Raw genomic sequence first — 13,473 nt, 5'->3', positions numbered from 1 at the left:
CAAACTAGACAGTGCACACTGAGAAATGCTTAACATCGAATTGACTACCAAAGATATAAGTGAAGCAATCAAGTCATTGGCTACCAGTAAAACTCCTGGTAGCAAAGGTTTGTCCCCTGCATTTTATAAAACGTACTCGGCGGAGCTGACTCCGATCCTACATGAAGTATTTCAGGGAGCATTTGAGACTAAAACACTCCCAACCACCATGAAAGAGACCCTGGTGGTCCCGATCCCTAAACGCGGGAAACCCACAGACAAGTGCGACTCCTATAGGCCGTTGGCATTGTTAAACTACAACGTAATAATTCTGACTATACTGGCTAATCGCCTCTCCAGGGTGATAGGATATATAATACATGAGGACCAGAGTGCCGAAACAGCAGTCAACCTAAGGCGTTTACAACATATTGTGGAGCAAACATCTAGCCGGCGGGAACACTACGCAGTAGTCTCGCTGGATGCCATAAATGCATTTGACTCCATATACTGGGAGTGGATGATTGTGGTTTTGAGAGAGTTTGGGCTGTGTGAGCATTTCATCAGATGGGTTGAGCTGCTCTATGCAGCGCCGGTGGCCAGGGTTAAAACTGGAAGGATAGTTTTGGCCCCCTGGGATATCCAAAGAGGGACCAGGCAAGGCAGTCCGCTATCACCCATGCTCTATATATTGGGCTTGGAGCCGATAGCAATATACATTAGAAAACAATTTTTTGACGCTGGAATCACAGTGGGAGGAGTACATCACGTGGTGTCCCTGTACGCCACTGATGTGCTGTTATACTTACGGGACCCGCACCTGAATGTTCCAGTGGAGTTGGACATGCTGGAGAGGTTCGCAAGATTCTCAGGGAGATCTTTCAGCAGGAGGAAATCCTGCATATTCCCAGTAGCGGGACTGGCGGGGAAGCCAGAAGATGAGCTCCCAGAGGTGGGGCTTGGGTGGCAGCCTCGATCATTTAGATATCTGTGAGTGAACATTTGGCACACCCCGGGACTGATGCATGAGAACACCAAATTGGCGTTAAAGGGGCTCAGAAAATTTACGGGGTTCTGGTCTAGACTCCCACTATCGGTGATGGGCAGGGTTGCTATAACTAAAATGATAGATTCACCAAGGTTTTTGTACTTCTTCCATAATGTGCACCACTACATCCCAGCCTCATTCTTTCGCACGATCGAGAAGCTGTTGAGGGAACTACTGTGGGGCACTGCGAGGCAAAGACAAGCTTTGTCCACTCTGCCACTGCCATATAAGGAAGGTGGGGTCCAACTATCTGACCTAGAGAAGTATTATCTAGCGGCGCAACTCAGTCACGTGGCTAAATGGCTTGCGGATGAGGCCACTTCGGAAACATGACTAATAGAACGACGGGTGGCTCCTGCGCACCAAAGAAATGCTCTGGATCTCACTGAAGTGCTTGAATGCAACCCCAATGATTGTGACTTTGGGCAGGAAGGTCTGGAAATGGGCCCTACAAATATCAAAAGGTGACCACCCATACTCCCCTGATACCCCACTGGCAGCAAAGGTCTGCGCAAGCAGGGAGGACCTAGTAAACATGAGATTATGGGAGGGGTTTGGTGTCTACACATGGGGTGATGTTTACAAAAAAGGGGCTTTCAGGGAATTTGAGTCCTTGACTGAAAAGGATGAGCTGCCGGGAAGCCAATTTTTATAGTATCACAAGATCAGAAAGGTAGCGAAGGACACTTGGAAAGATTGGCCAGAAAAAACAGAAATAGTCCCGGTACTGGTGGTACTACATAATCTCGGGGATGGGTGGAAACCAGTGTCTAGGATTTATAACCAACTAGTGGACAAACCCAACCCCAGAGGCATAGCGCTGAAACATAAATGGGAAACCGATATGGGCACCAAAATAACGGAAAGGGAATGGGTTAGAGCCTTGGCATATCCCCCGAGAGGTTTCTAGGAATGCCAGATTTAGGTTGATCCAACTCAATGTTCTATACAGGACATATATGACCCCAGGCAGAATTGCTAAGTTTAATAGTAAGGCTACCTCACAGTGCCCTTGGTGCGGGTCGGAGGGAGCGGAACTGTTCCACATGTTTTGGGCTTGCACAAAGACACGCTGCTTCTGGAGCAAGATAGAAGCGGCTTGTAGGAAAGCTGGGGTGGTGAGGTATGAGTGGACACCTAAGGAATGCCTCCTGGGATCTCACCCGAGGATCGGTAAATATAGACACAATTAAACTCATGGACATGACATGTATATTAGCAAAGAGGTCCATTGCAATGGTGTGGAAATCAGTGGGTGGGCCATGGTATGGAAAGTGGTACAATGAGCATTGGACAAGCGCTGAGACTAGAGTGTGGGGTGAGGGGGTCTCCAAAGATGGGGGAGAAGCAAGCCCAGCGTACGAAGCCTGGAAGGCACCACTGCTTTGGGATGGGTTTGACTCCCCTGACGATAAACACCCGTGAAAACAAGGTTATGATTCAGACTCTGAGCAGACCACAGCAGAGTCGGTCCTGCTTGCGAGCTGGTTAAGTCACCCAGCCTCCACCCCCAGTCACCCTCCAACACGAGAGGCGCTGCTGGGCTATTGATACCTTGCTATTGCACTCGTGGAGAATACTGAATAGCGGGATAATATGTTAAGACTTGTTGGTTAATAACTGTTTATGTTCACATGTTACATCATATATGCTGTACTTTATTGGTGAATCATGCCATTTGTTGTAATGCCTAATGAAAATGCCAATAAAAACATTTTAAAACAAATAGTAGAGGAACAGCATGGCTGGTCGGCAGTTTATCTTTAAGAATGACCTCTACAAAGTCAGCCTCAGGAACAGCTTCATCGGTGGCGATCTTGAAATGCTCTGCTGCTTTGCGCAACATAGCGTTGAAAATCATTTGATCGTCCACTGGAGAGGGCTGTCTAGTGGGGGTGGTCTGGGGAGAATCTAAACACAGGGCATCAGGATCTGGTGAAGGATTAGGAGACTGCCATGGCTGGGGGCCACTCATATCAGGGTTTTCTTCCCACCCCTGTATGGGGTCATGCATATCCTCAGGGTCAATGAAAGGATCATCATCCTGAGTGTATGGGTCTGCAGGGACTTCCTCCTCAGTGAGGTCGCAAGTGTACACATCCTCCTCCTGAGAGGTACCAAAGAGTCTTTGAAATTTAGCCACAGGGGGCAAAAGACTCTCTTCCCGTGGTCTTTTGGGGTGGATTGCTCCGAGAGGGTTACAAACCTGTCAAGCCTCTCCATACAACCCTTTTTCCGTAGTCCAAACAGAAGACCCAGAGGGGTCTAGCGATGGAAAGGGCTCTTGTGTACGATCCTCAGACGCCAAACGTCGAGATTTTTGTTTCAACCACGAAGAAATACTTTCTTCGCCTTCCAAAAACTATTTCTGGGGAACCAGCAGAGTTTGCGTGTCCCTGTGCTTCTCCTTAGGCTTGGCGGAGGGTTCCGGTATTTTTTAGCCTATTTCTTTTGGATCTCAACGAATCCCGTGGGCGTCGGCGAATCCTCTGACGCTTCTGAGCGTCCGCCGAAACAATTCTCGCAAAGCTTTCGGTAATGTCGTCTGCAGTAGGGAGACACGTAGCCTGGGCCTGCGGTTGTTTAGTCTTATGTGGAACCGGGGCCTTGGTATCGGCGGATGCCTTCTTATGATGTGTCTCTACGGTTCTTGGAATATTGGGGGTAGCGGCCTTCAATTTAGAGTGCCCAGCCGCTAGGCGCATCTGCAGTTGCAGGGATGGCTGCGATCTTGATGGTGTGCCCGTTGGCGCTGTGGTCCGCTTCGACTTCGTCAAAGATTGGCCAGAAGTTGTGTGTTTAGTGAGTTGAGAGTGTTCTTTGTTGTCGCCGGGGTGTACAGTCCCCATAGCAGTGTCTGAGCCGTGCCTGGCAAGACCGGGGACAGACGACACGGAGCGAGAGCGCTCTGCCGAAAGGTCAACGACCTCCGAATCAGAGGCCTGGTCGTCACAGATGCCCTTGTCGCAATCAGCAGTTGCGGCAGTGGGAGAACTCTACCCAGCCTTCGACATCCTGTAGGTCACCCACCGATTGACATGGCGCTCCTTCAATGTCTTCGGACAGAGGAGCTTGCAAGCCGCACAACCTATTTCGTCGTGATCGAGGGGCAAGCAACGGTTACACCATAGATGCTTATCTCTCCAAGGAAATTTGCCCCTGCAAACGGGGCAAAACCTAAAGGGAGTCCTCTCCATAGCTGAGGATAAGGAAAGTGACGATGACCAGAGAGGAAAAAGGGAGGAAAGGGAAAGGCATTCTCAGATTTCACAGAAATGTGCACCCCGACCTCAATCTCCCTACTGTGTAGGCCAGCTGGAAGGCCCGGCCAAGTGGTCGGCAACGCTAATTGGATCACTGTCCGCCGAAGGTCCGTAGAGGCTTCAGCGGAAATCAGGAACAGCCGTCGATAGGAAGGACGCTTAGGGTGATCTTGAATAACAATATAATATATTCGACCAAAGGTCGATGGAACAATTAGCAATGTCTCTGGAGGAGCTACACATAAGGCGACCAGTATGCTGGGTGGAAAAAAATAATCTGAGGGACCTCGACGCGTGAGGAATTTTGGGTACACAAAAATTCACGTTAGGGATAGTGTTACAGACACGCCCATGTCGACGTCCCCTTTCGATTCTTGAAAGACAAGATGCAATACTGCGCTGTGACCACTGGATGTCAGACTATATGCAAAGAATGTGATTCTAAACAGATTAACAAGCATCAGAACATACATTTACTTTGCTGAAGCAGGTTCAATGAATCACTCATTGGCTTGCTTGGATTCAATAATACGAGTTCAAACTCCGAGCTGGATGTACTGCCACCATGAGGGAAAGGGCACCTTCACTTTGCTCCTTTAATCTTACATGATACGCATTGTATAAACCTTTATCTTCAATAAGATGTTGCTGACTATTTTTACTCTTCTGCATCTACTCTGCAGTCCTTCTGCACACTTTTCTGTTAAACTAATATGTGCTACTGAATTTTAAATAAATATTTCTCTGTTACTGCTAAGTTTCACATTATAATTTCTAGATGCAAATTCTAGGTAAGTCTCTTATTCTGTGCTTTTAAATCAATTACTGTTTCTTAGCTGGTATTTTGCCACCTTGTGAAGGTCTACATCTCAAAGTAATTAGCAGAAACTAGAGCCTACTCTAAGGACAGTTTTTATAACTTTAAAATCTACAGTCAATTTATTGACAACGTACAACAGAAATATGTCCAGTGTCATTAGTTTCTGTGGGTTTCGCTGAATTCTGACGTACATGTGCTATACCTCTGTCGGACTTGCAACCACCATCTCAGGCTTCTACGGACCAGTCGTCCTTTTCTCAATGAAGTGAATTCCGTGACCATAGCACAAGCCACCATCATGTCCATGTTGATTACTATAACACCCTACTTTGCAGAGCCTCAAAATCTAAAATCCAGGCTTGGCAGGTTATCCAGAATAATGTGGTCCGCGTGGCTCTGGACATTTCCAGATGGTCACACACATCCAATTTGAGGAAGGATCTCCACTGGCTCCCGGTGCAGGAGTGCATCCAGTTTAAAATTGGCAAGCTAATGCATCATTCGCTCTACGGAAAAGCCCCTGAATACCTCAAAGCTTTGGTTCCACCATAGCAACCCACGTGTTACACCTAATTTGGTCTTCGCAGTGTTTTGCCGACTCTCGAACACGGCACAAGCACTTCCGGGTATCTACGGAACGGGCTGTAACGCTCTAGCGTTCTCTCCAGATCTCAACCGAAGGTTGACCACGCCCCCTGACTTCCGCACAGTATATCCGGACACCCAACCCATCGCAAGACGCGTTGCTTCTCTCTTTACGACAAGCTGTACGCTCCGTAAATTTCGTGTAGATCTCCATCTGCCTTAACCACTACTTCCTACTCCTTACTACCACCCTCTTAACGCTGTTCTCTTAATTATTTGTGTTTTCTTATTTTATTTTACGCTAGAAAACCCCGTCGGGCTTGCAGGCAAAGGTTCTTTCTTCATTACGAATCTTCCTCGTTCCTTTTGTGATTTCCACAGGTACACTACGCTTAGTGGTCTGTTTCTCTCCACTTACTCATCATCCCCGATGGATACTTTTATTAGTTATTTTTTGCTATTTTTGTTATCTTTACAATAGCAGTTCCGACTCCAGCCATAGCCACAGAATCAGTAGGATATTCTACCCGGAAGTACAGGACAGGGATTTCTCTTTGTTGCAATCACAAAGACGGTAAGGTAAGGGAAGCACTTTTAGGTAGTAAGACAGTTTGTAACATACTATTGGAAGTTTAACCAACGTATCCTTCTTTAGCCCTATAGAATCAGAACAGAATTTCTGCTTCGTCTTGTTCTTACTTTAAGATAGACCGGATAAGACCCAGGTAATCCGTGTATTCCGTTTACTTCTATTCCTCTTACTTTTCACTCCTTTGTATTCACCAGCCTGTCACTTTGTGTATTATTCTACCCAGTTTCCATTCCTATGGGTCCATTGACGATCATCTCCTTGCCTGAACAGAGGAAGTTTATTCCGGCTGGTTTCAGGACTCTACGAACCCTAGCAGCCCGACTGTCAGATATCCTGAAGCACGGTTCCGTGTTGACCCGTCGTGAAGAATATATTTCTTCCTACCAATGTGATTCTCAGGAGTACGAAAGGACAGTCTGAGAAACTAATTGATCGGAAGATGGTGTAGAGTCGTTGGGATCGGTAGAGTTGAGCGGACCGCAAACTTCACGATAGATGGAGAATCCAGGTTCCTTTCAACGACTGCAGAATATTATACTGATGAACAATCAAATACACCCCTTTCTGGATAAACGTTTAACAAATAATTAACAGACTAACCTGCAGAAAACGGGTTTTAACCAGAAGTGTTTCATGCAAGAATGTCCTCAATACTGGGGAAATCTGGAGACCATAAGAAGAGAAAATACAATCAGTACCAGATAGTGAGTTGTAGAGAATGGTAAGGAAAGTTAAGTTTCTTACCCTGGTTTCCCTGGAAGTGGTCGTCTCTGGCAAATCTCCTTCTCCTTTTCTGTACGAACTGTGTGATGGTATCTGCCCCCTGTCCGACGAACCAAATAATCCAATGGTGCAAGGAAGTCACTAGTCCAGCAACAACCTATTCCCGCCGGCACGAGGACGCCTAAAAGGTGCTCAGGAAGTCTCTAGTCCAGCACCTAGCCTATTCCCGCCGGCACGAGGACGCCTACAGCACCCTGGAGGAAAGGACAGGGAAGGAATAGGAGGGGAAGAGGAAGGAAGGAAAGAAAGAAGGTAAGAGGTCTCCCAACCTTCAAGGTCCGAAATCAACTTAACCAAACCACTATGCAAGAATAACCAAAAAACAATCCGAGGTCAAAATACTAGAACAGGTAAGGGCAATCCGTGAGCATATCCAATAAACGTAATCCGAGATCAAAAAACACCAAAAATTTCCAAGCGAGAAGAGCCACTGTCAATATGGGATCAGAAGCAGCGAGAAGTGGGCGCCGGATCATTAAGTACCTGAACTACCGGCAACAAGATGGTTCACGTGACCCAGTACGTTTTCTATCACGTGGAAGACGCCGCGCCCACTGACGTAACCTCCATGGTAACTTCCACGTGAGGCGTCGGGAACTACGTTCCCGACGAAAATGTCTACCGCGAGTAGAGCGTGGATAATGCAAGCCCGCCTCCTGTCTGATATTCGAACGCGACAGGCGCTTTTGGCTACGAGAAGACAAGAGAACCGAAGGGGTATCACAAGACCTGAAGCGTTTTCTGACACCGACACAGGGTTGTTTTCCCTGGGGGTTCCTGTGCGTCCTGACTCTTGGAGTCGGAGGTATAGGGGTCCCTAGGAGGAACCTTATTGTCTTCCCTTCAACATTTTCGGATCCAGTACCAAGCAAATCTTGAGGTGGGTAACAACTTGTGTGATTGATACTTGAGTTTGATGAAAGAGACAAGTTCCGAAAATAGATTTTACACCACGAGAACTTTGCAATCTTCCTCTCGTGCACAGCTGCAGGGAATTAGGTTCTCAAGAACCGGGGGACTTGGTAGGTCCTTCCCAGCCATTGCGGCCTCCTTCTGGAATACCATTTCGGTTGCCATCAGAGCTATGTCTAATCTACGGATATTCAAAAAATAACCCTCTGCTTCCTTTTTCCCCAGTTTATGTGCTGCGCTGGTGAACCACTGTCACGGTCATTGTGTTGTCCTTTTGTGTTTTTGTCGCGCCCTGATGCCTGCATACTTTCGGCGAGTTATAAACAAATAAAAATACATTAAAAAACAGATCTTCATATCCTGAGGAGAATCTCACATAAGTGATGGTAAATGGGAAGCAGAGATAGGGAAACATCTTCATAAGGGTGCAGGGTCAGACCAAAACTTATCATCCAATCTTCAACTAATTCAGTGTAAATAGTTTTTAAAAAAGTAGATTGTGTGCAACCTTCTATGATTCTCAGAATAAGAAATTGTCCAGTATACTTACATTGCATGCCCAAGCCAGTTTATCTGTATTGTAGCCCATGAGATTCATGAGAAAAATAACAAATAAATTCCATTCTGAATGATTGCTGGGGCCCCCAGGTGCATTGTGGACGTTATACCACTTGACAAGCACTTGTACAGCCATCTCTTTCAGCAGAATATACTTAATAGCTTGTAGGCATTTTTTAACTGTAAGAAAGCATAAATGGAAAACATTTAAAAATAGAAATATCTGCAATTAGTACATATGGAACATAGTTATGTAGATACAACATGCTGCCTACAACAGCTTCAGAATAATGCATAAACAACAAAATAATATGTACAAAATACAAACCTGGGGCACTATGCTAGTAGGAAAATATTTTACTTTAGCCTCCAACGCAAAGCATTTCCCAGAAGCCAAATAACAATGACTAGCTATATGCAACATTTGGAAGTGCAAGGACCACTAAACCTTAGGAACGTGGGAACAGTTATGCATCTTCTGGGAGTTTTGGTGAAAATATTTCAAAACCATAACGCAGCAGACGCAGACAACCTGAAAATGGCACCATGGTAAACCAAGTGGGTGCAGTAACCTATAATCAAACTAAAGTCCATTGGAAGGAGGCTCCGGATAGGACTCTCGCCACCCAGCCCCCACCCACTGAGTTTTGCTTTTGAGGCTGCCATGCACAGATCCACAGAAGAGCAGCATATGTACAAAACACATACTGCATGGCATTTCTTTTTCTTTTTTTTAACAAGGTGGGAACTGTACTGTGCCATTAGAAACTAGATACAGAGGACTCTTTTCCAAGGTGTCACTTTGTGTGGTATGGCTTGTAGTATCAAAGATGTCATCATGGCGGCATCAATGAAACATTAAATGTTCAATATCAGACTTATTTATGGATAGATTGGATTTCAAATTTGAAAGATATTTCCTGGCCCCAAAAAATGGCTTAACATTTACTCTGAAGTTTATGGTGTCTCAAAAAAGTCCCAATTATAGTACAGATACTATTGCCCGTTTCAGGTACAACCACTTGGCTGAAGTAATGGGAGGGGTATTATGGATAGATCAATCATTGTCCAAACACAAGCACCCAAGTGATAAAGGGTTTCTTTTGTGCCAAAATAAAGTGGCTTCACTTCAAAAATCTACTGAAAAATGTGTCAATGCTTTAAGAATTCAAAATGGAGCAAGAAGACCATGATTATAAACCCCTTTCAGAATCCTTTGAAAACACCTGGTGGAGAAAAACAAATGTAATGCAAGGTCGAATCTGTCCTCTAACATGAAGTGGACACGCAACAGAAAAAGGAAGAACATGAAAATAATGGTGAGGACTCGGTGAACAGGAAGGAGCCTCCCTGTAAAAGAAGTCAAAGTACCTGTACGCAATTGCAAACTAAAATAATGTTAGCCCCTCAACTGAGAACAAACATGACCAAATAACCCGTTCTGTGGGTTGGTTCCCACTCAGGAGGGCCAACGCCACATTTTTGAAAATCCAGTTTGTCATTTTATAACACAATTAAATCTCATATATCTTCACACATATGGCTCTTGTCAATTCTTAAACCCCCTCCCCCACATGCATAATCCATGAAAACAACATGTACCAATGTCACAGCCACTTCCCACAGTATCAAACTCTAACTTGCCCACAGCAAGTCACCATCCATATTCGTTGAAGAACGGAAGCCACACACCTTCGATGTCCGTGCGCGTCTTTTCAAGTAGCTGCGTGAGGTATTCCATATCGTATACAGTCTGTGCTTTCTTCACTTGCTCCTGCTCCCTAGGAGCACCCCCTCACTTCCAATACTACCCTGCTCAGCTTCTAGCTGACACAAGTAGGGTGCGCACCATGTGGCCCTCCTCCCTGCCCTCATCATCCTCCACCTCAACCCCAAACAGGTTCGGCGACAGCTTCCGCTGTATCCCATCCAAGTCCTTGAGCCAGGCGAGGACTTCAGTTCAGTACCTTTGTATAAGTGAGCACCCCCAACACATTATAGTAGTCACTTGGCGGGAGGCTACAGCGCCAGCACCTCGAGTCCACCTACGTACATATTAGCCAGCATCGCTGGTGGATAATGCAGCAATGGAATATCTAAGCACCTGCATTCTGTATTGAAGGGACAACATGGACTTCTTAAACCCTCCTACAAATAGTAGTCCACATCTGGTCCATGATGTCTATTGCCAGGTCCCTGGCCGCCGTGCCTTAATCAGTAGGCTGTCATTAAGATCACCACGCCTCAATTCCCCATACATTTTGGCTATGCGACCCCTCGTACTTTTACTCTGTACAGGATCTTTTCAAAAGAGGTGAGGTCCCAATGTAGATTTTCCCCCCATCTCGGACTGGTCATTGCCCCCTTGATATGTAAGTAACGGAAAACAGAGCTTTCCTATAAGAAGGCATTCCTCCAGTCTGGCCTGAGGTACACACCTACCCCCCCCCACAACTGACCAGCCCTCAAGAGGCCTGCTTCATACCAGGATTGAAAAGGTGGCGGTCATCTATCAGAATGTGCAAGGGCAGTGCCCATATACATCTAAGGGGCGAGGGCCATGTTGTCAACCAACGAGTGACAGCACCCTCCCTCCATACCGAGCAAAAGACGGCTAGGACGGGGTGTACCAATAGCCTCTGGCGAATGTCCTGTTGTGGTACCCAGAACCACTCCCCGAGCCTGACCGGTGCCAGGTCCACATTGTTCATGTGGACCCATTGTTTCCCAGAGGTACGGTCTAGGTGACCCACCATGAACCTTAATTGTGCAGCCCTATAATACACCACCAGATCTGTGAATCCCACCCCTCCATCATCCCTCAGTAAAACCAATGTTCTGTAGGACACTTGCGGTCTTGGACCTGCACACAAGAAACAGAGCAGTGCCCTGTGCATCTTAGCAAGGAAGTGGGCCATAATCATGTTGGGGAGGTGCATACATTTCTCTTTCTCTTTCTCTCTCCCAAAATAGTCACTGTATACGCACAACACTGGTCTCCATGCTGCACACCCACACTCTGTTAGCCAGTAGGGGCCCCACCTGGTCCCCCTTTTCATAAAACCTCTGTTAAGCATAGCACTTCCCCAATCAAAAGTGAGTGCAGTTCCCGCATTTCACCCGACAAACTCCCTCAGTCTACCAGTCTACCCCTGACCGTGTTAATCGCACTCTCATCCCATGCAAGTCTTCCTGCACCCTCTCTTCTACCAACGGTCTCTCCCTTTTCTTCCAGGCAGCCTTCTTTATGAGGAGGCCCTTGAACATAGCATTGGCCATCTCCCAGACCATTTTCCACTGCACTTACTCTGTTACATAAACTTAAATAGTGACCAATCTCCTGCGACAAGGTCCAAAACACAGGGTCCCTAAGGAGACCATCATTGCATCTCCACCTCAGGGCTACACTTCTTCCCTCCTCCACCCACCACTCCACTATCACCATTTCATGGTTGGGACAGGTCACTGCTTCCACCCTTGGGGACGTGACCATAGCCTCTTGTTCCTGGGAGACGGGCAAGGTGGCCAATCCTCGTATAAGTTTGGTGTGGGGTCGAGAAAAATGTGCACCCACCCGCTTGAGGGTATCTGGACCTCCAAACATCCAGCCAAAACTGATCTGAATTAACTGCGCAACAGCCTTATGCTTCCTCCCACGTGGTTTGACCCGGTCATCCCGTGCAGATCACAATGCACAGCTGGGTCCAAAATGACAGTAAAATCACCTTGCATCATTGAGGGCTCTTCTCCCCAATCATCCAATATTGCAAACATAGTCTTGAGGAAAGCCAGTTGATTTGCATTTGGGGTATGCAGGGATACCAACGTGAGCATACTCCCCTGCAGAAGGCCTTTAACTGCTACAAACCATCCCTCAAACCCTCTCCGTACCGAAACCTCCTTTAGCTGCATGGAACGTGACAAGACAATCCCAACTCCCTCCGCCTTCCTAGTCCTGTGGGAGGCCCAGTATAGTTGGCCAATATCCACCCCATTCAGTGCCCACTCCTTCCCTTGCCTATAAGGAGTTTCTTGTAGGAGTAGCACTGCCAACTGGGCCTTGCAGAACAGGCCTGCCATCAGTGACCTTTTCATTAATCGGGCCTCCATCCAAAGAACCATTTTCAAACCACATTGGTTTCTCCCTGTCCTCCCCCCAGTAGTGAAGCTAGTGCCCCCTTGCAGCTGTGAATTTTTATGCATGTACCCACCCCCCACCTCAACTGGTAAAACCTACATAGCACTCTGGTATTGGTTCCCATCCGGAAGACCCGGTCCCAATGCCACGACGCCCAGGAAAACCCATGTTGCTAGGGTAACTTGGAGTCTGCCTCACCACCAAACTGCAACAATATAAACTGCATCAAATCGTCCCCCTCTCCCCAAACAGGAATCCAACAGCAGTGCATTCTCGAGCCCCCTCCTCAGCCAGGGGCCTTTGACTGGTTTGCTTGAGTTTTTATTGACTTTCTAGTAACCTATTCCTTCCTGCAATTCTTCGGTTGCGCAAGGGCGCTATTGAGGTGTTCTCGCAACTTGTGTTGGCCATCTCTCTCCAGGGTAGTTCCTCCTTTGTCTTTCTGTAGCTCTGCCAACAGCTGGTTCGCCTCCTCCCCTTGCTCGAGCTCATATGTTCGCCCCATATTCAAAATAGAGGGCAAAGGGGAACCGCCAACGATAACGCACCCCTTCCTTCTACAACCATTTCATTAGGGACCTACATTTACTCCTTTGTTCAAATGTGTGGGTCGACAAGTCCTGATAAATTGTGACGGTGGCCCCTTCCCAAATGAGGTCGCCCACCTCTCAGGCTTTCCGCAGAACATCCTCCTCGTCTCTATAGTTCTGGCATTTTGCCACCACCAAACGAGGCCCATTTGAAATGCCTGCGCCTCTGACCCTGTTAAAGCGTACCTCTTTGTTGAAAGATTCC

The 13,473-nt window shown here is 46.9% G+C and overlaps 1 protein-coding gene across 1 annotated transcript in view; it reads right to left on the bottom strand.

Moving 5' to 3' along the window:
* The window catches only part of ANAPC1 (anaphase promoting complex subunit 1), a 2,053,226-nt gene that overhangs the window by 1,409,555 nt on the left and 630,198 nt on the right, over positions 1-13,473 (bottom strand). Inside the window, exon 16 of the mRNA XM_069606837.1 lies at positions 8,533-8,720. Within this exon, the coding sequence (XP_069462938.1) occupies positions 8,533-8,720 (188 nt within the window). The remainder of the gene's footprint in view (positions 1-8,532; positions 8,721-13,473) is intronic.

Source organism: Ambystoma mexicanum, chromosome 4p (genome assembly GCF_040938575.1).
Source record: "Ambystoma mexicanum isolate Mex_15411 chromosome 4p, UKY_AmexF1_1, whole genome shotgun sequence".
NCBI lineage: Eukaryota > Metazoa > Chordata > Amphibia > Caudata > Ambystomatidae > Ambystoma > Ambystoma mexicanum.
This window is presented reverse-complemented; position numbering and strand designations above follow the sequence as displayed.